Source organism: Psammomys obesus, unplaced genomic scaffold (assembly GCF_907164565.1).
Source record: "Psammomys obesus unplaced genomic scaffold, mPsaObe1.curated_primary_1811, whole genome shotgun sequence".
NCBI classification, from domain to species: domain Eukaryota; kingdom Metazoa; phylum Chordata; class Mammalia; order Rodentia; family Muridae; genus Psammomys; species Psammomys obesus.
The window spans coordinates 1,537,235-1,563,186 of record NW_026596353.1 but is presented as its reverse complement, the minus strand read 5'-3'; the positions used below and the strand labels follow the sequence as shown (position 1 = coordinate 1,563,186).

Below are 25,952 nucleotides of genomic sequence, written 5' to 3'. Positions count from 1 at the left end.
ATCACCGAGCCCCTCCCCCAGCACAACAACCTCCTCAGAAAGGCAAGTGGAACACACACCCACACACAGGGGTATTGGAGAGGGAGGTCATTTATCCACCCTTCCTCTCATCTGACAGGGGAAAAAAGGTTTACAGCTCCCCTGGTATGGTCTAGCCTGAAGCTTGCCTATGGCTCTCTACTGGGCAAACCAAGGCCTTCTCACCGAAGATGTCACCACCAGAGGATTGCAATGAAATAAAAGGACCACTGTTCTGGGCTTCCCACTGACCTGGTCATGGAGTAAGGTCTCCCTTGGGTGAGGCTCAGAGTGGACCAGGAGCCTACAACCATCCAACACTCTTAAAACTCAGCTCCACTGCACAAGGCCCGGACTGTGCTCAGGTCCCCTTCCTCCATCCCGTGCAAACAGTTTATAACCTGCCTGGTTCCCCACTCAGCCAACAAGAGCACAGGCCCTACCCCAGGCTTTGAAAGCTGGCCTAAGGTAGTCCAGTGTCTTTGGGCCAGGCTCCCTTCTGCTGTGCACAGGGCCTTTGAGCATGCTGGCTACTCACTGTCCAGGTGTACCTCTTTCCCATACATTGCTCCTTAAGTGTTGATCTGAATAATGACCTTCCCAAACTCAAAGGTGACCACTACTTGTCTCTCCCGCACCCCAAGGTGCTGTCTCTGCACTCAGCCCCTCCCTGGGTGGCTCTACTCCATGCACTGTCTTTATACAGGGCTAAGTGTCTTATCAGCTCTCAGTGATTAATGCACAGTGAACAAACACCATCTCAGGCAAGACCCAGTTTGCCAGGAGGCTTCTCATCAGAGGTCACACTGCCTTACTGAAGGCCAGAAACTCAATCAGTACTATCTTGGGTTTCAGGCCACATGCCTATGTCTGAATGTGTATGTATGTATGTATGTATGTATGTATGTATGTATGTATGTATGTATGTATGTATGTATGTGTGTGTATATGCATGTGTGTATGTATGTGTGTATGTATGTATGTCAACTTGACACAGGTAAGTGTCATCTGGAAAGAGGAACCAAGGTACCTCCATGGAGTGACTGCCTGCACCAGACTGGCCCATGGGGTATGTTCTTAACTCCTGCCTAGAGTTCCTGCCCTGATGAAGAACCTGAAGGAGAAATAAACCCTTTCCTTCTTAAGCTGCCTTTGGTCATGGTGTTTCACAGCATGAAAGCAAATTAGGACAGTGTTAGAGTTTGGATATGTGTTCCCAAAGCACTTAGTCCTACTTGGTAGGGACAACCACTTTAGGTAACTGGACCATGAGGGCTCATGAAGGACCGAAGGGTAGCAGATGGGACCTGACTGTGGTGGTGAGTACTGGGGTTGTGCCTATGAAGGGTGTCATACCCATAACCCTCCTGAGACCAGTGGCTTCCTCTTTTATACCATGATGTTTCCACCTTGTTAAACGTCTAAACCAACAGAAGAGCCTCACAGCTACAGGCTGAGATTTCCAAACTCATGAGCCAACACCTTTTGAATGGTTTCTCTCACATGCTTATCACAGGACTGGAGACTGATTTATGAATATACAGACACCTCAAAAATCTTTTCTTTCCATGTGAAAGAAAATTCTTACCTCAATCTAGAACCCAGGCCTCAAATCAGACAAGTGCTTTAGCCCATGCTACCACATCTGCCCTCAAAGGTCCCACTACCTGGACCAGAGAGATGGTTCAGGGGTAGAGAGTGCAGAGGGCCTGAGCTGCGTTTCCAGGTGCTCCCAGCGCTAAGGGATAGCTCTGACCTCTCCCTCTGACCTGTGAGTGACTTACATACAAACAAGATCAGTCTGTACAGCAGAAAGAAAAGCCCAGAGCAAACTCCAGCAAGCAGGAATCATTCACACCTCAGTTTCCCCACTGGTAAGGCAGGGGTTGTATGGCTCTGTCGGCTGGGGTACCAGTTGGTGGTCCCTGCCCAGCTTGCCTCACCTCATCATAGACACTTTCGATCTCATTGAGCAGGCTCTTGGAGCGCAGTGCCTTGGTGTCATTCTGCTTGAAGTTCACGGCCTGGTGGTCCAGAGACTTGAGGTATGCTTTCTCATACTGCTCGCGCCAGATCTTGTTGAAGCCCTGCTGGGCCTCCCGCCACTCCTCTTCCTTGGCCTTCAGCCTGTGGAGAGAGGGGCTCAGTGCCTGATGCCCCAGCAAAGGGCTCACTTTCCTCCCAGCAAGCACACTGATCTGTATGGCACAGAGGCTGAGGCAGGAGGAGAATGTCCAGTTCTAGGCTGGTCTGGGTTACAATGAGAAACCCCCATCTCAAAAAAACAACAAAAAAAGAACCCGGCATGGTGGTGCAGGAATGTCACCCAGCAGTCTAGGTTAGAAGGTAAGTCCAAGACCAGTCTAGGCTACATAAGACTCTACCACCAAAACAACCAAGCAATCAACCAAAACAAAACAAACCTACACAAAGGGAGAGGGAGAAGGGGGCAGTGTTCCTACACAGCCAACGTGGTGACTTAAAAAGTTTTTATTTGGAGTTGGGGATTTAACTCAGTGGTAGAGAACATGCCTAGCAAGTGTAAGATCCTGGGTTCGGCCCTGGACTCTGGAAAAAAAAGTTTTTATTTATTATTTTTTGTGCATGTGTGTCTTCTCTGCATGAGTGTATGTATACCACATGCATGCCTTGTGCCTCTGCTTCAGGTGCTATGAGCCACCATATGGGTGCTGCACAGGGTCTGCTAGAAGACCAGCAGTGCTCCTAACTGCTGAGCCAGCTCTCCACAGTGACTTGTTTTAGGGTCTCCACCTTTTCCCAGACACCATGCCGGCATGCAGCTCAGTCACTAACTACTGAGCAGCACAGCTTAAACCTGTGGGCTAGCACAGGGCTCCAGGCGTGTTGGCAGACATTGAGTTAGGGAGGCTCCTATTTAACAGTCACGGTCCACCCTTCACACGCACGACTCTGCAGGCCTAAGTGGGAATGCTGAGGAGAAAACTACACCTGTACTGGACATACTAACCAGGTACTGCCACAGGTGCTCTACAGCATCCAGAGGTGATGGACAGGCGTGGACAAGGTGTGCGTGTGGACTTTAGGTAAGTACTGACTCAAACTCTAGAATGGTCTGCATGGCCCCAGAACGCCCTGCAAGCTGAGACTGCATATCCACACCTGGAGACGGATGTGTCCACAGTGAAGTGTCCAGGAGCCTGGCTGTCAACTCTGCTCAGGACTAGAGTGAGGAGAGGTCAGCTGGGGGACAGCACCTGCCTATAGCCTCAGGGTCCCCTGCAATGCCCCAGGTCAGATAGGGAAGTGGAAGGAGAGAACACCTTTTCAGAACGACAGGCACAGCAGTGACGGGGTTCCTCTTGAGGCTCTCGATGACCTCTGGGGCCTTGTCGCCGTAGATACGGTGGATGGCACGGCGCTGGATCACCTCTGATGTGCCACCCAGGCAGTCATCCAAACGGAGCTTCTCCTGGTCCTCGGGTGCCATCCTTGACAACTTCTTCTGCACACTCTCCAGCACTCGGATAGTGGCCAGGTTGGTCTCCAGGACAACATCCAACTGCAGGGAACAGACAGGTATGATCAGAACTGGAAACTCGGGCTCCAGGATGATCCCCAGTGAGGTCTGTGAAGCTGACCATGGCGGTACGGTGGGTTGTTAGGAGCTGTTGACAGAGCCAGTAAATGTAGGTGCCTACCACAGCACAGCTGTGTGGGAGGGGCAGAGCTCCAGTGATAGCAGTGGACATACCACGACTGGGGCACTTAGCACAAGTGGTACATGCTGGGTCATCATTTGTACTTCTGTACTTTATATTCACTTGTTGGTTTTCTTTTATTTTTTTCCCCTGTATAGCCCCGACTGACCTAGAACTGAGTCTGTAGACCAGACTGGCCTCGACCTCAGATCTGCCTGCCTCTGCCTCCTTGGTGCTGGAATTAAATGTGTACATCACTACTGCTTGGCTGGCTTTCTTAAGATTTATTCCATTTTTAATTTTGTGTCTACATGTAAGTCTATGTGTATGTATGTGCAAGTGAGCATAATACCCCTGGAGGCCAGAAAATGGTACTAGATTCCCTAGAGTTGGCATTTGGAGGTTTTAAGTTCCCCAAAGTAGGTCCTGGGAACTGAGCCAAGTTCTCTGCAAGAACAGCCAGAACTCTTAAGTGCTGAATCCTTTCCCCAGCCCCTTGTTTACTCATTCATCTTTCTGAGACAGGACTTTGTATCACAGTTCAGGCCAGCAGGGAACTTAAGCCTTCGCCTCCCATGTGCTTGGATGATGAGCATGAGCCACCACACACAGTACATCTATATATCCTGAAACAACAGAGCAATAGGGGGTGGAACAAATGGAGTTATAGGGTGAGGCACTATCAGGGCAAGTGTGGCTACTGATTATTACAACAGCAGAGAGAGAGATCAGGCAGCCTATGTGGCTCACCAGTAACAGAATCACACAGTACAACAAACACAAACACACAGGTGCACACTCTGCTACAGTATGATCACAAGGCCCTCCCAAACCCACACCAAAGTTTATCCGTTGGTGTAGCAGTATTAATGGGAGGCTGCACTGCTAAGCACAGGTCCATGACTCAAGCACACGGGAGGCAGAAGCAGGGCATCCATGTGTTCTCAAACAAAACATAGGACCCGAAGAGGTGCTCCAGCCACAGAGTGTCTTCATGGGTGGGTGGCATGCCCAGGAAGGAAGGGCTATAAGCCACACCAGCCTCCTTTGTGCTCCTTCCACCTGGGATACCATAGGCAGGCTTTGCCAAGAAGTATGGCACCTTTGAGTTACACTTCCCAGCGCCTGCTAGACTCCTATTCATGTAAACTGCCCTCTCCATGGGACTCTGTAACAGCAGAAGTTGGACACACACACACACACACACACACACACACACACAAACACACAAACACACGTGCGCGCACATGCACACGCACACGCATGCAAGTAAGGGTACCAGAAGTAGGAAGTGTACACTTGGAAGGCTGAGGCAGGAGAACAACAAGTTCCACACCAGCCTGGGTTACAAAGAGAGATGCTTGAAAAAGAAAACCAAGGGCTGAAGAGCTGGCTAGGTGGTTAAGAGCTCTGGCTGCCCTTCCAGAGGACTGGGGTTTAATTCCCAGCACCCACACGGTAGCTTGTAACTGTCCTTAACTCCAGTTCCAGGGAATCCAAAGCCCTTGTTTCCAGCCTCAATGGGCACCAGACACACATGCAGGCAAACACCCATACACATAAAATAAAAATTAATAAATCTTAATAAGAAAAGAAAAAAAAAAGACATGCAGATATTTGCTCACAAAAGGGGAGACGGGATGAGATGAAGATGGTTTATCTGTCTGTCCCCAGGAGGAACACTTGGTGGGGTCTGAAGAACTCAATTATAACCTCAATAAAAATAAAACTAACTAAGCCAGGCAATGGTGGCACACACCTTTAATCCCAGCACTTGGGAAGCAGAGGCAGGTAGATCTCAGAGTTCAAGGTCAGCCTGGTCTACAATATAGTTGAGTTTTAGGACTATCAGGGCTACACAGAGAAACCCTGTCTCGAAAAGCCAAATAAAAATAAAAATAAGGGTCTGGAGAGATGGCTCAGAGGTTAAGAGTACTGGCTGTTCTTCCAAGGTCCAGAGTTCAATTCCCAAAAACCACAGGGTGGCTTACAACCACCTATAATGAGATCTGGTGCCCTTTTCTGGCATGCAGGTATACATGCAAGCAGAACACTGTATGAAGAATAAACGTAACACTAATTTACTTTTAGGTTAACTAACCCACTGTCCTTAGCTGGAAGAAAGGGCGGCAGGGGTTGGGGGTGCTGTGCTGCTGGCTCAGAGCTAGCAGGGGAAAGAGACTGAAGGAACTGGGCTATAGTAGGAAGGCACTGGCTGGGAGGACAGAGGGTAGCAGCCAGGCAGCCAGGGGTGTACCTCAAATCTCTCGTCCTCACAGCGATGCAGCTGTTCCTCATAAGGCGTCTTCTTGGAGCTGACAAAGGTAGAGTCTTCAGACCAGGATGGGAAGGAGACCCACGTGTCATTCAGTACCTGGACAAGAGAAGCAGGTTTCACTAAGTCCTGAGGATGTGAGCAGCCACCCTAAGATCAAAGGCAGTTACATCCCACCACTCTGTGAACTAACTTAGCTGTTCCTAAGACGGGTCCATGGTGTGGTGTAGAGCACACGGCAGTGTCTCAGGGCCCAATGCACATCTGCACAGAGGGTCTGATACCCAGAGTATTGATACTCTGTCTCGAATAATCAACTTTACCTTTGTCCTGAGGAAGTAAGCACAGGTGGTTGTCCACAAATGAGCATGGCTGTGTGCTAACAAAGCCTTACTGACATGTGTAGGCAGTGGGCCACATTTGCTGTGCAGTACTTAGGCAGACTCTCAGGCTATAAATCTCTGGCCCTCAGTGGAACTCCTGAGTTCCCTCTTAAGAGACTGCCCACAAACCTGAAAAGGTGTCCAAGAGTCACAGTGAACACACAAATGGTGTTCTAGCTAGCTTGATCTCAATCTGATACAAGCTAGAGTTATTTGGGAAGAGGGAACTTCAATTAAGAAAATGACCCTCTAGATTGGCCTGTGGGTGGTTCTGTCCCTGGGCAGGTGGTCCTGGGTTCTAAAAGAAAGCAGGCTGAGCATAGCATGAGAAGCAAGCCAGAGAGTAAACAACACCTCTCCATGGCCTCTGCATCAGCTCTTGCCCTCAGGCTCCTGCCCTGACTTGCTTGGATGATGGACTATGAAATAAACCCTTTTCTCCCCATGGCCCTGGTGTTTCATCACAGCAAGAGAAACCCTCACTAAGATACTTGGGAACAGGGCAGAACCAGGCAGTGATAAAGTTGACCAAGTCCCCCCACCAGTGTGAGCTCTAAGCATGGCCAACCAAAAGGGCATGAAGCTCAAGGGGCCTCTGATGACACCCCTCAGGTATAAAATGTCATCCAGAAGTCTGGATCTGGCCCATGGATGCTACCTCTTTGCAGATGGCAGTCCTTCCACTGCACTTGGGCTGCTGGTAGGTCTTGGGAAGTGCCCGATAGCTGGATCCAATTCGCTTACAAGACGCATAGTCAATTTCTCTGCTTATGCCATCTCCAGAGCGGTCACTCAAAGGTGGAGCGAAGGAGAGCTCTTTCACTCCCAGGAAGGACTTGAACTGTGCAAAGAGTTCTGGAAATTTCCTTCAAAGACAGACAGAAACTGTAAGTAAACACTGGGCCTTTTAAGAATGATCTGGTCATGACAATGCCTCGTAAATATGGAAACTCAAAGATGGTCTGAATCAGAGTTCAGTGTTAGGAACGAGAGGAGGGTTCTCTCCCAGCACTAACCACGTTCCCTCAGGCAGACCTCACCAGCTGATTAAGCCACAGCCACAAAGCACACTTTGAATTATCTCTGTGGGTTCCACTGCATTCATTTTCTGTCTCTTAACATAAAAAAAAGGAAGAGGAGACTGGAGAGATGGCTCAGCAGCTAAGAGCACTGGATGCTCTTCTAAAGGACCTGGGTTCAATTCCCAGCATCCACATGGCAGCTCACAACTGTCTGTAGCTCCAGTTCCAGAGAATCCGATACCCTCACACAGACATACATGCAGGCAAAACACCAGTGAATATAAAATAAAAAATTAATTAAACAAACAAACAAAAAAGAAACAAGGCCAGGTGTAGTGGCACACACTAGGGAGACAGAGGCAGACTGATCTGAGTTCGTGGTCAGCCTGGTCTATACTGTGAGTTCCAGGATAGCCAGGGCCACATAGAGAGACTTTGTTTCAAAATAACAAACAAACACACAAACAAACCCTCAAGTGTCCCAACAGCCTTGTGACCAGCCTCTCAGCTGCTCACAGCTGTCCAAGCCACAGTCTGGATGTTCTAGGCTAGATGCAACCTCATTTAGGATATTCAAAACACAAATAAGACACCAGCCTTGATTCCAAGCTCTGACATCAGCCCTTTCTATTTGCTGGCTATACCTAGCCCTGGGCAGAGCACTCTTGCCCCTCGCTAGGCCACAGGCATCAGAATCCCCGAATCCTGTGCTGGAATGGTCCTCGATCCAGGCCAGGTACCCCATACATTGCAGCCAATCTGCCCACGAACTAGTTTCTGTAAATAAAGCTTGATTGGCACACAGTCTGGCCACACACTTGCTTGCTTCCGTCCATGGCTGCTCTATAGGGCAGAACAAAGAACAGCTGTGTCCACCAGGGCTGTCTTCCTGGGTGAAGTAGCCCTCCCTCACGAGGGGGTCCTCCTCACAAAGGACCCTGTGGATTCATTCTCAAAAGTCAGAATGAAAGTAAGATGTGGGGCTTGACAGATGGCTCAGTGGTTAAGAGCTCTATCTGTTCTTCCGGAAGTCCTAAGTTCAATTCCCAGCAACCACATGATGGCTCACAACTATCTATACCTCTACTGCCCTCTTCTGGCATGCAGATGTACAGAGAGAGAGAGAGAGAGAGGGAGAGAGAGGATGGATGGATGTTAATGGGACACTTTTATAGCAAATGACATGCAATGCCATCTCAATTCCTGTTAACTTGTGTTCTGTGTATTTATTTTACTGCTGCAGGGAAGGTACACGTGATGTGGAGATCAGCAGGGGAGCAACTTGGGGAATATACAGAACACACACGCAAAAACTTGAAAAACATGAAAAAGAAGATATCATTAAAGAGGAATGAGCAGATCAACACATCAGAGATACGGGCTACGCTGTTGTACTACAGGAGGGCTGCCAAGAAGCTGCCTTTGATGCCCCTGCAAGAGGATGAATTGTGTACCACCAGTCCCCAAATACATCTATAACTTGTCAAGGTCCAGGTCAAATGTCTACCCAATGGTTATAGCTCTCACACCGTCACAAAGTCAGTCATAGCCTGCGCGATCGGAAGTCAAGGACACCGTCCACACACAGTGTACAGGGTCACTGGGGAGCCAGGGCCTGTCAGTTCCTATGATCACCTAGCACTAGGGACCCTGCTTTCTTCACATCATTTTTTTCAGATGTGAGTCTACCAGAAGTAACTGGGCAATAATTTTAATAAAGAGAACCCACAGGTGGGTAAAAGTGTGTACTGCCAATCCTGACAACCTGAGTTAGGGAGAGGACCCACCTAAGAACCTGCCTTTGGCCTCCACCTAGGCACACACAGGAAATAAACCAGTGTTTAAGAGGAATGAATCACACAAATACACTTCATGGCTCATTCCCCCTAGGTCTGGGTGGGACAGGAGGAATGACAGGAGGAGGCCTGGGAGCCAGAAGCCACTCACCCTAAGAAAGGACTGACGAGCTGCAGCAGCTCAGAGCCAGACACCAGCTCCTGATTGAAGAGTGCGATGCAGCGCAGGAAGTTCTCGTACACCTCCTGGCTCTTCAGCACCCTGCGGACCTGTGGGAGGAAGGATAGCTGGGTGCTAGGAACACCTGCAAAAGGTGTGCACACTGGGCACTTTAGAAGCCACATAGGTATGTGCTGGGGGCGGGGGCAAAGGAGCATGTGTATGACCTGAAACCATCAGGGCTGGCAGTGGCCCCGCTTCTGGACTCCCTTATAGAAGGCCTCGCTCACCTTGTCAAAGAAGGAGAACTCCTGCAGCGTTCCGTACTTCCCCACAGCAGCGATGGACAGGTCTTTGGTGCCTCGGAGCTTCATCTTCTTCTGTAGAGAGAAACCCTCGGCTTAATGGTGGGTCCCCACCAAAGGACTGGGGTACACGGAACCCAAGGAAGCTTCAAATGCAGTCAGCAAGGCCCTGTCTCTAGTACTCTGGGTGATGTCTGGCCACGCAGCATCAGGGTACTGCTTCCTCCCTGGCCCTGTGTGATATGGGTACCCCAACTCAGGACCTGAGGAAAGGCAAAGCCCACAGCAGCACCCTGTCAGATCTGGGGATTGAACCTGGTGCTGAGCACACATTTAAGGCTGTGGAAATTAGATCTGGGCCAAGGGGATGTACTGTAACGGTCCAAGCTCCACAAGGGAAAGGGGAAGACATGGGGCCTCCACATGATGGACAGCTGCCAGGGAAACGAACCCAGGGCCTCATGTGTGCGTTAAGTACTGGGGAAATAGAACCCAGGCCTCACAGTGGTGGGCAGATGCTTAAAAGGGAAATGGAACCAAGCCTCGCTGAATGGCCTATAGAAATGGAACCTGAAGTCTTCATACAAGCTGGGAGCCACTGACTGGGAAAATGGAACCTAGGGCTTTGGGCAGCTTAGAAGACACTGGGAGAACCCAGACCATCACACACTCCAAGAATACTTGAGGAAATAGAACTTAGAGCCTTGCACATGCTTAATAGACATGGGCTGGGAAAATGGAAGCCAGGGCCTCACGCATGCTCAGAAGACATTAGTTTGGACTATCATAACCAGGCCCTCGTGCAGGGCTGATTGACACTGACTGGAGAAAGGGTGGGCAAGCATGGAGGAAACAACCTGGGAGCTGTGGGTGTGCTCAAGGAAACCCTGGGCCAGGAGCATGGTCAGTAGACATTAGTGATACATCCTGCTGTGACTCAGGTGCTAGGGATAAACTCGGGTACCAGAGAGAGCAATGTGCCTTTGAGCCACTCCATAGTCCTTACTCCAGCCTTGGGGACACAGAAACTGTGGCTTCTGCCTGTCCTGTGGGCCAGACAATGACTAGGAGGCAGGGAGGGGCAGCCCCAGGAGGTCTAAGGCTGTGTGCAAACAGTTGACTCTAAACTGGACTTACGGGCAGGGGCCATGACTCTGTAAGTAAACCTGCCTGTCAAACATGTCTGATGAACATGTTCCCATATATTCCCATATGAGCCCTGAGGTTCTCTGATCTCCAAGGTGTGTCACATTCATACACATACAAACAAACGAATAAACCAGGCTTAGACCTGCATTTGACTCAGGCTCATAGCATGAAGCACACTGCTGTATACCCAACTCTTTGGAGTTGGGTAGGATGAAAAAGATGAACATGGTAGGAGACCCAAGTGCAGCTTGAAAGGGTTCCACTTGCCAGTCCAGGGCAGTTTGGGTGTCAAGATACCAGTAATAGTAATGACTTGTGACTTGAGGTTGACACTGCTCCACATAACTAAATAAACAGAAATGCCAAAAAACTTTATTACTATAGAAAGTCAACTGGAAAACACACAGTGACAGAACTAGAAATCCACCATCACGGGGTGATGAGCGGGACAGGAACTGTTGCCAGCCACCTTCACTCCTCAGTTGTGCAGTAACCAAACCATACAACTGCACATTTCAATTGCAGCCCCACCTACGAAAGAGTCAGGACAGTGAAAAGGAGATCAACAGCAAGCCTCGCCCTTCCTTCCAACTCCCCCTTCCTCCTCACAAGCTCAGGTCAAGAGAGCAGGGGAAGAAATACTAGGTCAGCAGACATCTTTTCCTAGCAGACTAGGCTCTGGCCTCGGGCTCCCCTGTTGCTTGGCCCTCTACATCACTCCCATCATGTGCAGTTAGAACCACACATGGAGTTTTACCTTGGCTGGTGCAGACACAGGGCGCAAGAGTGAGGGCCGAGAGCGCTTCTTGCTGTGTTCCAGACTCTTCTCCTCACTCTTCTGCACACTGTTCATCTCACACGGCCCATTGCCTGTGAACTAAGGACATAAACAGGAGGTGGTCAGATGGAGAAAGGCAGATGGCCCACCTGTGTACATGCAGGAGCTTCTGGTTTGGCCTAGAGCCTTGTCAGGAATTGTGTGTCACATGGAAGGGTCTCTGCACTGAGAACATAGACTGAAGTTGGTCCTCTTTTCTAAGGCAGAGACTGAGTGCACAGGCCACAGGTGAATGTTGCACAGGGCTAGAGAAGGCTCCCTGTCACCTCTAAGGAGTCAAGAGTCTCGGCAGGAAGACAACTGAGTGTGCCTGGTAGGGTCAGTGTCTACAGAAGACACAAAGCATTCTACATAGGGGGTGGGCAACAGTATACAGCCCCAGCAGCAAGAGGAAGTAGCTCACATCATCCAGGTCACTGGTGGGGTCCTCTAAACCAGGTTTCAAGGGTTTTTTTTTTGCCATGAATGATAGACATGTCATGGGAGAGCCCTTGCTCTGTGCTGTATCACAAGGAAGGATGGCTGGAACAGGGTTTAACCAACAGGACAGAGATGCTGCTACTCTGGAGCTAAGGAGGTCAGAGACTCTCTAATACCCTGAATGAGTATCAGCATCCACTACTCCCATTTCACATGGGATCTAGATCCCACGTGAAGGAGGTGCTACTTGCCCAGACTGTGGGCAAAATGCAGTCATGGTGTACCGATGGCAGAAAATGCTTTGCAGACTGGCTCTGTGCTGCTGCCACGGCAGCCATGTGCAATGCACAAAGCAAAAAGAAAAAGGCAAAACCAAGAAAAAAACCACACCTGCAGAATCAGCAGGTAGCCATTTGTTAACATGTCACACAGGGAAAGTGCTAGACTGCACACAGAGCAACACTCTGAAGCACTGGGTTAAGGGATCATCTCTGGAGGAGAAACTACTCTGTAAGGGGAAGAAATTTTTACAACACTAAAAGCCTACCCTTCAGCCACAAGTAAGACAGATCCCCTAAACCCAACAGCCAGGCATGACAGCACATGGTTGTTATCTTAGCCCTCAGGAGCCTGAGGCAGGAGAAGTACCAATTTCAATCAGTGTAAGCTACACAGCAAGAGCCTGTCTTGAAAATAAATAGCTCAGTCAGTCCATCAAAACTGTCCCAGGAACCTCAAGTAGAAAAAGTGCTGTTCCCAGGGAGCTCTTCACTGGAACTATTTTTCAGATCCAAACTCCCAGTTCTCCCAGAGGCAGGTCAGGGCTGTGAGCACAACAGAGCGGCATGGGCCCTTGGGGTGAGCTGATGCTTAGCACACAGCCTAGCTTCAGGGACCCAGCACTGCTGTCCCTGACACTGCCCATACATTAGCTGTTTAATGGTTTTTGTTTTGTTTTGTCTAGACAGGCCCCAAATCAGGGCTAGGTTGGCCAACTACTCACACAAGGCCTACCACCAATGGCTACAGTCATTCATTCTATAAATGAGGTTTTAATGGTTTGCAGGCAGCCCATTGACTCTGTGAAGTTTTAATGATAGCCAAACCTATTCACGCTGTAAAAAGCCCACCGAATAAAGTTTTACTGACATACAGCCACACCCATTCACTTTGCAAAGTTTTCCTGGCCCACAGCCTACAGGCTGGGCTCATGTGCCTGACCTCATGTGTCAGATGATTTTCAAGTCACTAGAACAGGGCTGATTCTCCAATGCACGGGAACACTTGGATCCGGCTGGTATTCAACAGACAGGTTTAGTAAAGATGACGCCAATTTATTCCTGGCTTAAAATGAAGACTGCAAAGGTCTGTAACAGTATGATGTGCGTCCAACAGCTTATGAGATAACTAGTCCCTCTGCAGCTTGTCCCATGATGTATGAATAAACATTACGTATTTTCTAAATTAAAAAAAGAATATTTATTTATGTAGCCTCCATAGATGTCTGTGTACTGTGTGCATGAAGTGACAATGGAGGCCAGACAGGGTGTTGGATCCCCTGAGACTGGAGTTACAGAGGTCCTCTTGTGGGTGCTGTGAGTTGAACTTGGATCCTCTGGAAGAACAGTATCATGAGTTAATATTAAACCATTTCCAAAACAACTTTATTTAAACTAAGTAATTTAGCCAAGTAAAAAACTCCTAAGTGGCTTTATGAACGTCTGGAATTTCTATATTGTTACTGTAATTACTTTAAACAGTACAATCTTAAATGCACAGGGCAGCTTTCTCACACTGTGCTCGACAGCTGTTCACATACTCTGCCGTGTTAGGGGCTGGGGCACCGTGGAACTTCAGTCATGGCAGTGACTGAAGGGGAAATAATAGGGAAGAAAGCTGGCCTCTCCTGAGAGTTCTATGAATGCTGTGACTGCTGCTGGGTCAGGAAAGGTTTTTTGTTTGTTTGTTTGTTTTCCAAGACAGGGTTTCTCTGTGTAGCCCTGACTGTCCTGGAACTAGCTCTGTAGCAGGCTAGCCTCAAACTCACAGAGATGCACCTGCTACTGCCTCCCAAGCAGAAGCTGTTTATTTATTTGTGATTGTTACTATTGCCCTCTTGGCCTCTGGGTTCCCAGGCACTCTCCTTTCTTCTTTGCTCCCCCCCACTGGTCATGTTCAGTGGTCACATCATTTTTCTTTTCATTTCATTTGGTGACCACTCCCTAGGATCTGACAGATTTATTGTAGATATGAGGAAGAGCATAGCCAGGGACATCTGGAAGGGTCCAGGCTGACCTGGGCCATGAAGAGGGGAGGGCACAACCAGGAAAGATCCAGGAGTGGAGCCAAGCAGAAGCTAAGAGCCTGAATAGCTAAAATCACTAAGTTATGCAGGGATCAGGCTGGGGAAGTGAAGTTGTCTGGGAGTCGGAGGGTTAAAGACCCGGGGCAGGTGAGAAGTGCAGGGAAGAACCAGGACTCTGCAACAGGTCCTACTGGCCAGGCTGAGAGAGTCTGGTGGCCACCATCAGCTTTGATATGTTAAACAGACACCTTAGTTAGCCATCTGTCCCAGGTTTCTTTGACTTTTAGCAAAGTTCCTCAGCTCACTGTCTGTCACTTATTATTTTGAGACAGTGTCTATGTTGCCCTGGGAACTCATGTCTATGACCTGGAACTGATAGATAACCACCTGCCTCTCCCTCCAGAGTATAGGGATTAAAGGTCTGGGCCATCACTGTGGTCCAACAGATAAGCCTTCTGGTTTTCCTGTGGGTTAGGACTGAAACAGGGTCTCAGGCCAGTAGCTAACTTAACTGAGTACCTACTGAGGCCCAGCCCAGAGTCAGAGCTATATGTTCAGGGCATCAGGCCCACCACTGAAGAAAGCAAGGGAGGCCTTGTACCCCAGAACTCCCCTGAGCTTCAAGGTCCAGGCCACCGCCACTGCCCCCCTCACATCATTCCACCCCATTAGGGTAGTTCAGGGAGGGCAGTGGAGGATGGCATAGGCTCCCAATTCCAAGGGCTGTTGGGATAGAGCCGTACCTCTCAGATGAGCACACAGACCTGAGGACCCAAATACCAGCCCCAGCTTGAGAAGCAGCTGATGGGAAACTCATCCTAATCTATGGCTATGCCATCGGGACCCTGAGGTACCACCCTTATCATACATACTTTTATGGTAGGAATAAGGTACCATGGTACCCAGATGAAGCAACCCCCAAAGACTCATGTGCTCATGGCTTTGTGTCTGACTAGGTGTGCTGTTCTGGAGGCGGGGCCTGACTGGAGGGAAGGTGAGGGTTCCAGCTCACTGTCTGGTGTGTGTGGTGGGAGATGAGCAGCCTCTGCATCAGCCCCCACTGCCCTGAGGGTCTTCTCAGAGCAAGCTCAGAGTCCAGGGAGCCAAGGACAGCAGCAGAGACCTAGGAAAACATGAGCCACAATGAAACCTTCTTCCCTTATGCAGTGTGTCACACGGCATTAAAACATACAAGACAAAGAAGCCACTGAGATGACAGGCATGAATTCAAAGGGGAGCCCCTGTAGGTCTGTGAAGCTCTGGGTACATGGAGTGAGACAGTGTCACCTGTGGGAACAATCAGGGACTGAGCTTCTGCAGCTTGTTCCAGCAGTTTAGACAACACTCATCACCTGAAGTGAGCCAGCAGCTTGTGGTCTCACTTGAGTAGACAGATGGTCATAGTTCTGAGGAGGAAGGAAGGCCCAAGGGCAATGTACAGCCTAGCTCTGCCTGAAGGTGGAAGGCACAGCAGGCCACGTGGCTCCCAGGGCTTTGCCATCATCTGGGTCTGGAGGGCACCTAGAAACCAGGTAGGTATGCTGGATGATACATGCTTCTCTGATGTAGTTAGTTATTTTCAGGTTTCATCCCACCTAGGGTTGACATGGTTCAAGACATGGTGACAAACCCGAGGCAACTGGCCACTGGCCTGTCTAAGAAGCCTGAGGAAACAATGGTAACGTGCCAGGATGCAAACACCTGACTAGACCAAAAACCAGGCCCAGGTCCCATTTGGTAAAGTGCCTGGACCCAAGTGTGGTCCTGAGAGACGGAGGGTGAAAGGGGAAAGTTGTCCTCTGACTTCCATATCAACTGTGACTGGTACACACATGGCACACACACAGCAAATGCATGCACAGAAATATGTAATAGTAATTTTAAAAAAAGAATGACCCAGAGTAGTGGCCCACAACAGTGATTCCAGCATGCAGGGAGCCCTAGGTAGGAGGATCACATGTTAAGAGGCAAGCCTGAGCTACCATGAGACCCAATCTCACAGAGAAAACAAGAAAGATGATCATCAATCATCAGGGGTCTGAGAAAAAACAGGAGGTGAAGGATACTGGCTTCCTGTTTTTGAACTCACTGCAAAAAAGCTGCAGTGCCACTGTTAGGCCAAAGATGGCAACACAGTCACAAGCACCTGCACTCACAGCGGTAATGTCAACATGGCACCAAGCATGGCAGCACATCCTGCCACAGATGTGCTGGACAAGTGGATCTGAAGCTGGACTTGACTCACTCCCCATATATAAAATGCAGCTTAAGAGCTAAAACTAAAGTTTAAGGCTAAGAGTGATATGAGAAAAGAAATGATCAAAATCAAAAGATCTTGTACATCAAAAACGTGAACAAAGCAGGGAAAAGATGACAGATGGGGGTGAGAATCTACAGTTCACACATGTAAGACGCTGTGGGCTCAGCTGCAGCTGGAGAGACAGGTGGCTCAGTGGTATGAGCATCAGCTGCCCTTGCAGAGGATCCGGGTTCAGGTTCCAGGACCCATGTGACAGCTCACAAGTACCTGTAACTCCAGCTCCAGGGGACCTGACGCCCTCTTCCGGTCTCCATAGGCACCTGCATGCATATGGTGCACAAAATATCATACAGACAAAATACATACACAAAAACAGTAATAAACAACATATCTTAAAGCCAGTACACACAGGGCTAGAGAGATGGCTCAGTGGTTAAGAGCACTGGCTGCTCTTCAGAGGTTCTGAGTTCAATTCCCAGCAACCACATGGTGGCCCACAACCATCTATAATGAGATCTGGCGCCCTCTTTTGGTGTGCAGGTGAACATAAAGATAAAGCACTCATACACATAAAAATATAAAAAAATTTTTTTTAAAAAGCCAGTACACAAACATGATATTCAATTGAATCAATTGCACTGGGGAATCGTAGTACAAGCTGAGATGCATTTCACTCTCAGAGCTGTAAAACAACTCAACACAAAACAGAAAGGAATTAGTGTGGGCAGGACACAGGGAGATGGAACCACTGCTGCAGAAAACAGACTACACTACGATCTGTAGGAAGCTAAATGAAGCTGCCGTGTGATCCAGGAAGCTCATGGACCCTCAGACCCACAGCTGCCACCAGGCATCAAAGTCATCACTTCTACAAGTCTGTTCACTCTGAACATCTTCACAGCAAACCACCCCATGTCTACAACATGAGTGGATGAGATGGGAAAACTCACATTTGGGAACATTATCACTCAGCCAACAGGAGGGAACACTAGCAAAGACTAAATATAGACACATCTCAAAAAAACATACAGTCACAGACCCCAAGTGACAAATGTCCAGAGCAGGCAAATCCAGGCAGGAAGCATATCAGAGACTGGGGGATGGACAGGGTGGGCGCTGATGGGGACAGAGTCTCATTTTGGAGGCATGTAGCCTATAACTTAGATGAAGGTTTTGATTGGACTACATGTTAAGTAGACTGCACAGCACTGAATTCTATCCTTTGTAGTCCTGAGTAGTCTGGAACTGGCTATGCCAACGAGGTTGGCCTCAAACTCAGAGATTGCTTGGCTCTGCCTCTGAGTGCTGGGACTAAAGCTGTGTGTCACCACCGCTACCTGACTCCCAACCCCTGACCCAGAATCGCTTAAAGTGGTGAATTTTATGGGTCATCCATTTCATCTTTACTTTTCAAAAAAGACTAATATGTGTGGAAAAAAAAACAAAAGGCACAGAAACGGCACCTCTGGCAGGCCTCAGGCCACAGCATGTGGTTGGATGGGGAGAAAGCCAAGTGCAGCCTGTTCCTGGGCACAGCCCTCCTTCCCCTACTCCTGAAAGCCTGTCTCCATGTGAAGACAATTCCTCCCACAGTACCGCAGGCACAGTGTGTATGACACGCCTGGCAGACTCTAGCTCCTCACACATATCTTGAGGACAAGATCCTGGACACTTGGCACTCACCAGAGACCTCTTTGCTTCAGGAAGAAACTGTCCAAACTCTGATAGCAGGTCCTCTTGACCACGGAAGAGATTGGCCACCTCTGTGAAGACCTCCTCCTCAGACATGCCACGGAACGGGCGACCTTTAGTGTGCAGTTGTTCCTTCTGCAGGTGGGAAAAGAAAGGAGGGTGAGACAGGTCCCAGTGCAGGAATGTGCAGCTGTGCCAACATCAGCCTTGTACCTACACTATAAGTATATTCTGCTCTCAGTGGCCTGAGCCCTGTCATACAGAAAGGGGAGGGCACAATGGGTCTCAGAGCAATGGAAGAACAGGGCACCAGATAAGAGAAAAATCCTGTGACCTTGCAAAGAGGGAGCCATGCTTGCTAGATCAGGAGATGAGTGAGGAACAAAGAAAGGCTTCTTGTGTGCATTGGCCTGAGGTGAGGGAGGACTGAGGTGTGGGAGGAGGTGGTAGATGTTGAGGCTAGAGAATCGGGACAGGGATACAGAATCCAGGTGGCTTTTAGGAACTACATGATAGCACATACTTGACATCCCAGCATTTCCGAAGGCTGAGGCAGGAGGACTGCCAGTACCAGGCTAGGCTGTGTTACAGTATGAGACATGTTCTTAAAAAAGAAAAAGGACTTTGGTAGAAATATGCCACCTAACTCAATGTCATAGTCAAGAGAACAGCACTAGGTCCAGACTGCAGTGGCCATACGGCCACAACCTGACAGCAGCCACTGTAGCATTGCCCTTTCCCAGGGAAAGTCTTGGCACTGGTAGACTTGACTAAGGGAAGGGAAAGAGGAACTCTAATCCTAACCCTGATGTTCTGGAATGACAGCCAGAACCCTCAGTTGAGAATCCAAGCCTATAATAACACAACAGCCCCAACAGACATGTATGGTTTTAAGAATCTCAAGGTGGCTCAGGAGGGAGTTGGGGCTCACTGTGTAGTCCAGGATGCCCTTGACTTACAGCATTCCCCCTAGCTCAGCATTTTGAAGCCACCACATCTGCCTTCAAAGCACTATTTTTAAATACACACATACACACACACACACACACACACACACACACACACACACACAAAACTTAGGGGCAGGCAAGATAGCTCAGCAGGCAGGTGTAGTGTCCCTTACAGAACATGTAAACTGTAAAAAGTGATGTGCAAGCATAGTGTTCTTGCCACCTCTTCATTCCCAGAGACACAGACAAGGATAAGACTAACTCGGAGGAGGAAGCCTGCATGGATCCTGCTGCAGGAACTAGTGAAATACACACCCTGGCCAAGGCCTGCACTCTGGGCTTGGCCTCTGCAGACACCACCAAACTTCCTTAAACCAGCACAGCAGCCTCAGTAGCCTCAACACTGCTCAGTAGCAAGTTGCACCTACCTGGCTGGTGTGCCCCCAAGAACACAAAACTATACCAGCACCCTACATCTGTGCTCTCTCTGGAGGTGCTGCTGTGCTGGGAGACACACTGTCACTACCTGAGGTTTTCACATGCACATAAGTCAAGCCGCTCCCTGGCACACACTAATGGAGTTGTGCTTCAAAGACAGACCATCAATGGGGCTCTCCAAGTTTATGGGGTACCTAGGCTGCACTATGATGGTGAACTTGTATGCCAAAAAACTTTATTTTTGCAACTTTATGTGTGGTGTAATGCTGGAGTCATAACCTATCATTTTAAGTGTTAGTTTTTGAGCTGGCTAAGAAAGTTTCCTGTGTGAGAATCAGAGCTATGTACTTTGACCCTGGACCCTCCACAGGCTGTCCGTAGCCTTTTTTTCCTCCCTGCTACTGGACCAAGGGTTGGCCTACACACCTCTCAACATGCACCCTTTTTCCACCTCAACCTGCTTCTGACTCTCCTAGAACCAGACGGAACACTGCAGCTATGCCCTGGCTGAGAAAAGCTAGCAATAGTGTCTAGCTGGGCTGTGGCTTGCAGCAAGTGCCTGGCCAGCTTGAGGCCCTGAGCTCCACTCTCAGGTCCTCAACATCAAACAATGCCTAGGTTGGGAAGGGCCCAGGTGCTGTGCTGTGCTAGGCCTCACCTGGTAGGTGTGTAGGATCTCTAGGAAGGACCTGTAGATCTCAGGGTGGTCCAGAAAGCGGGTCTTGATCTTGTTCACATAGCTGATAGCATTGTTGAACTCCACAGAGTCCGACTCCATGGGCACTCGGCCTCTGTCCTCCTTGTAGGACATCTGCTTCAAGTCTTCACCACAGTCACCATGGCTGTGAGAGTTCTCCTGAGAAACATAGGCAGTGAGAGGCATGGGGTGGCCAGGGGGCCATGTGCTATTCCTGTGGACCCATGAGAGACAAGCACTTCCTCCCTCTGGAGGAAACATCCCACACTTCTCCACTGGAGCAGTCACCACAGCTGATCTCAAGGTTCTAGTCAGATGGCATGCTCACCATGATCTTCCAGAACCATCTTTTAGTGACTCTAAACAACTTTCCTGTTTCCCCAGCAGCTCCCTCCTCTGGGCAGCAGGCACACACATGACACCTGAATGGTTTCTTGAACAACAGGTAATTTTCCTTAAGAGGCAGGAGGCAGAAGGTGTATAGTGAGTGAGGTGCCAGCAGCTCAGGTTCCTGAGGGAAGGCTAGCACTATGTCCTCAACACTTTTTTTTTTTTTTTGGTTTTTTGAGACAGGGTTTGTCTGTGTAGCCCTGGCTGTTCTGGACTCACTTTTTAGACCAGGCTGGTCTCGAACTCACAGAGATCCACCTGCCTCTGCCTCCTGAGTGCTGGGATTACTGGCATGAGCCATCTCACCCATTTTTCTTCAATACTTCTGAAAAGAACACCAGGAGCAGAGGGCATGATGGCACACATCGCTCATCCCAGCACTTGGGAGGCAGAGGCAGGAGGATATCTGAGCTCGAGGCCAGCCTAGTCTACAGAACAAGTTCCAGGACAGCCAGAGCTATACAGAGAAACCCTGTCTCACAAACAAACAAAAGAAAACAAAAAAAACCCCACCCACCCACAACTACACCCACACATAAAAAAGAATGTTAGTCAAATTAGGGCCCTCCCAGATGGTCTCATCAGGTCTATGTTTATTCACTCAAGGCCCCATCGCCAAACAGCAATGCATTAGTATCCAAGGTGGGAACAGATTCCAGGACCTCTTCTACAAACTGTAAATTTGGAACAGCATTATACAGATGTGCACAGCCTCTCACAAGCATACACCACCACCAAGCATTTTATACAAGGTACATTGTCAATAGTTCCACCTTGTGACTAGGGAATGACAATTACATACAATACAAGCATAGGCACAGACACAGATCACACCCCCCCAGCCTGGTGTCCTAAGTCAGTCTGTATGCTCAGTAGATGTGTATGCTTCCTGAAATGTTCCATCTGTGGCAAATCTGCAGGTACAGAATTCAAGGATCAGAGGCCAACTCGTAGTGTTCTCAGGTATCAGGGCAGAACCTCAAGAGATAACCACAGTGACAGTGGACACACACAGTGCCAGAAGCCAAAGCTGAGGACACACTGATCACAAATGCAGGCTAAGACTCAGGAACCTGCCTGCCTGTGCTCAAGGTCACAGGGGTCTGGGTTTGCCCTTGGCAAGACTGGGGCCTTCTCAGCCACTCAGACATGCACCAGCACCATATGACCGCTCGGGTCCCCTGAATATACGAGTATGGCACAACAGAGAGGCAGCTCTCTGGACAGGGACTCTGCAGAAGGTACTAGATGGTGGTAAGAACAGTTACTATGGAAACAGCCTTCAGCGCCTCAATAATCCAACAGAGAATTTCCCTGCAGTCCAACAATCACAATCCTATAAGCAGATCCAAAATGGAAAGGACTCATACACCAACACCAACACTCAATGAGGTGCCATTCCCAACTGCCAACCAGAGGCGGAAACAACTCAAACACCCACCAGACAAATGGACAAAACATGGTCCATCCCGTGGACCATTACTCAGCCAAGAAAAGAAACGATGACAGATACTATGTGAGTGAATGATGAAATGCCCAGAATAGGTAATATAGAGAGACAAGAAGCAAAGGAGTGGTTGGCAGGTCTGTTCCTGAGGCAAGGGAATGTTCTGGAATAAGTGGTGATGCTTTATACAGCTATAATACAATTTTTTACAGTGATCTTTGGAAACTATAAAAACCAACAGTAGGCAGCAGAACTTTCTAGACTGGCCCCATCCTCTTTCCCTGCCTGCCCTTAGTACCCCCTTCCTCCTGGGGTAACTGTTTACATAGCTGATCCCCACATTGAGCCCCACATCGATCCAAGGACCACACGGTCCTCTGGATATTCAAGAGCCTAAATGAACAAACGGCCAGGCCCAGCTGTCAGGGCCTTGCGGCTTCTGCCTAGGAACCAAAGGGCCAGCCTGGGTCATACACACACCTTACCTCACTGATACCCTCCTGGATCCTGTCCTAAGACATGGGTCCTCCCCAGCCTCTGAGAAGTCTCTGGATTGGCTAATTCCTGGCCCAACAGCAAAAGACTTCCTGGCCATGCCATGTCCTGCAAGCTTGCCTCTCAGCTCCTCTCCAGCCCTATTCCACTTTACAGAGAATGTTCCTAATGGCCCCATCCCTCCAAGGCCCTTCCTCCTCCCTATTCAGCCCAGCGCCACAAAGAACCTGCTATCAGCTGGTCTCTCATTGGGAGTCTTATGCCCAAACCCTAAATTAAACTGAGAGCCCAGCTCCAAGGAAGTGGTAGTTTGGAACTCTTCAAACCAAGACACCACCTGTTCTTGACAGGAACTGATCTAGCCTCCCCAAAGTGGGTAGCCAAAACCTCCTGTCAGTCAGCAAAACCTAGACCTACTCTAACAGTCCTCAGGAGCTACATGTCCCATACTCCCTTGCCCACTGATAGTTGCTTCCTTCACTAACATAGCTCAGGGACACAGAGGACCTGGAAAGGCACAGGTAAAGGCCTCCTCTGTAGAGTTCAGTTGGAGAACAGCAACACAAAAACATACACTGTGAACGCCAGCAGGGGCTGAGGCAACAGCTCTGAAGATGCTTACTTAGGGAGAAGCAACAGCAGATGAAGGCATAGAGATAACCTAGAACCCCTGCATATATGTAGCCCATGGCACCTCAGTGTCCAAGTGGGTTCCCTAGTAAGGGGAACATGGGCTGTCTCTGACATGAACTGAGTGGCTGGATCTTTGACTCCCTGATGGGGGAGCAGCCTTACCAGCCCACAGAGGAAGACAATGTAGCCAGTCCTGATGAGACCTGATAGGCTAGGGACAGATGGAAGGGGAGGAGGACCGTCCCTATCAGTGGACTTGGGGAGGGGCAGGGGAAGAGAAGAGGGAGGGATAGTAGGATTGGGAGGGAATGAGGGAGGGGGCTACAGCTGGGATACAAAGTGAATAAATTATAAGTAATAAAAAATAAATTAATTTAAAAAACAATACACAGAAAAAAAAAAGAAAAGAAAAGAAGGGACAGTACCCATCTGTGGCTGTCACTCCAAACTATTACAATGGAAGAGCTGGGGGAAAGGGAGAGGGGAAATGTGGGGGAAGAGATTTCGATCCCAAGCTGCATTTCAAAACAATGAAGCTAGGGTGCTGAGATAGTAGGTACCGATCATCCCAGCACTCTGGAAGCTGAAGCAGGAGAATATCAAGTTCCAGGGCCAGCCTGGGCTACAGAGACTATGTCTCAAATAAGGAAAACAGCAAAGATAGAAAAACAACTCAAAGAATGAAAATCTGCAAGGCACTGACATGTGGAGACCTGTACACACTCCTGCTGCGATGCTATCTCTAAGGCTTTAGGAATTCTGGAGGACGTCTCCCATGAACCCTGAGTTAGAAAGCAGGAAACATCTGGGTCAGGATCAGGGCTGGGCACTATCAGACCATCACTGTCATCAAGACTCAGGGGCTCCAGAGTACCCTGAGGGAATGTGACTCAAGACTGCCAAAAGTGCCTTGTTTATAGGCCTGAGATGGTCTTTGTCATCCTTTCTGTAAGTCACTGAGGCCCTTCATCACCTAAGCCACCTATGAGGGGAAACAAAACTGCTCCTGGCTTTACTATCTGCCCAAAGCCCTGTGTGATTGGGTGGTAGGGGGCAGCCCATCCCATGACTCAGGCTCTACTTCCTATTGCTTCCTAGTGAGCGACAATCATGCTCACAGTATGCACACTTGAGGAACTGTTCTTTGCTCTCTACAAAGTTCATGCTGCTTTGCATCGCAGCCACATGAGTTTCAGAAGTCGCTTGGCTAAAGCTTTGGTGCCATGGATCCTGGGTTCAGGTACAGGTGGGAAGTGGAAACTCTTAAGAACTCAGTAGCACATGCTTCCCTCTGAAACCTGGGCAAAGCTTCCGGGCTTCAAGAGGCATGCTGATGAGGGGAACCAGCAGAACTTCCACAGGAATCTCTTAGAGGGAACTTCGGGGCCACACCACCTTTCCAGAGTCCCTCTCCAACTTCACTGAGAAGCCTGTTGTGGTGGCTCACATGTCACCCTAACACTTGGAGGGCTGAGACAGGAAGATAAGTTTCAGAACTATCTGTGCTGATGTCAGAGTGGCAGAGTGGAGCAGTGCCCAAGCCTTAGCTGAGAAAGGAACCTGTGGCAATTCCACAAGTGACAGAAAAGTTATTCCTATGCACACAGCCCAAGCACCTGGGTTACTGGTGGCCTGCGATCAATGAAAGCCACCAGAGGTCACTGAATACTTGGCCTGTTAGACTTGTTGGGAAAGCCCTGAGGCCAGACCTCAGCAGCTAGTGATTCGATGACTCTGAACATAAAATTCTCCTGGACCCTGGTATCACCGCCCTGTGCACCCAACCTCAAGGGCTGGGGACTAAACCCAGGGCTTTGCCTACGCTAAGTGTACTATGTATGCCACACTGAACCATACCCCAGCCACTGTACTCAGGACCTCTAAACTGCTCACTTTGGGATGCAGACACTGCCTCTGTGTTCCTATCTTGACTGGAGAACCTTAAAAAACAAAACAAAACAAACAAACAAACAAACAAAAAAACCCAGACTGCACAAGACTTCCAGCAACATCACCAAACACCTGGCTGTGCTCCTTGTGGGCTTGACTCTGGAGGGCCACATCACTCAAGCGAAGCCTACCTGGCTGCTCAGAGGCGACTGCATGTTCAACTTGCCGCTCTTGGGAATGTCTATGCGGTATCCAAGTGGGAGGAACGCATTAAACCCCACAATGAGGTCAGGGTGCTCATGAAAAAGCTGAGATACACGTCTGATCACGCCAGGGGTGTCGATGCTGGGGGGGAAAAAATGTAAGTGGGCAAGAGTACTGGGAGCAAGGTTGAAAAACCCACTCACCCAAATGTCCGTAAAGTTTTCACAGCTCAGGCTTAAATGATGGTGTAGATTCCTAAAATGGGCCCACCATGTGAGACCACCTGTGGCTAGGTTTGGCAAGAACTATAAAGTATTTACAGCTCTCCAAGCCATCTGAGCTCCTGGGGTGTATGAGGCTGACAATCAACAGGAGGCCACACTTCTCCCAGCAATGTATTCCCTCTTATTTTATGAATTAGGGAAGGATGAGGCTACGTTTTCTTTCTTTCTTTCTTTCTTTCTTTCTTTCTTTCTTTCTTTCTTTCTTTCTTTCTTTCTTTCTT

At 49.1% G+C, this 25,952-nt stretch overlaps 1 protein-coding gene across 1 annotated transcript in view; it reads right to left on the bottom strand.

Annotated features, from left to right (window-relative positions):
• Sin3b (SIN3 transcription regulator family member B) overlaps nucleotides 1–25,952 on the bottom strand; it is a 35,981-nt gene that overhangs the window by 8,239 nt on the left and 1,790 nt on the right. The window contains exons 3-12 of the mRNA XM_055597255.1: nucleotides 25,435–25,588; nucleotides 20,350–20,547; nucleotides 18,295–18,438; nucleotides 11,546–11,665; nucleotides 9,625–9,714; nucleotides 9,326–9,444; nucleotides 7,015–7,222; nucleotides 5,956–6,072; nucleotides 3,321–3,559; nucleotides 1,962–2,145 (exon numbers count right to left, since the gene is read on the bottom strand). Coding sequence (XP_055453230.1) covers nucleotides 1,962–2,145; nucleotides 3,321–3,559; nucleotides 5,956–6,072; nucleotides 7,015–7,222; nucleotides 9,326–9,444; nucleotides 9,625–9,714; nucleotides 11,546–11,665; nucleotides 18,295–18,438; nucleotides 20,350–20,547; nucleotides 25,435–25,588 — 1,573 coding nt within the window. The remainder of the gene's footprint in view (nucleotides 1–1,961; nucleotides 2,146–3,320; nucleotides 3,560–5,955; nucleotides 6,073–7,014; nucleotides 7,223–9,325; nucleotides 9,445–9,624; nucleotides 9,715–11,545; nucleotides 11,666–18,294; nucleotides 18,439–20,349; nucleotides 20,548–25,434; nucleotides 25,589–25,952) is intronic.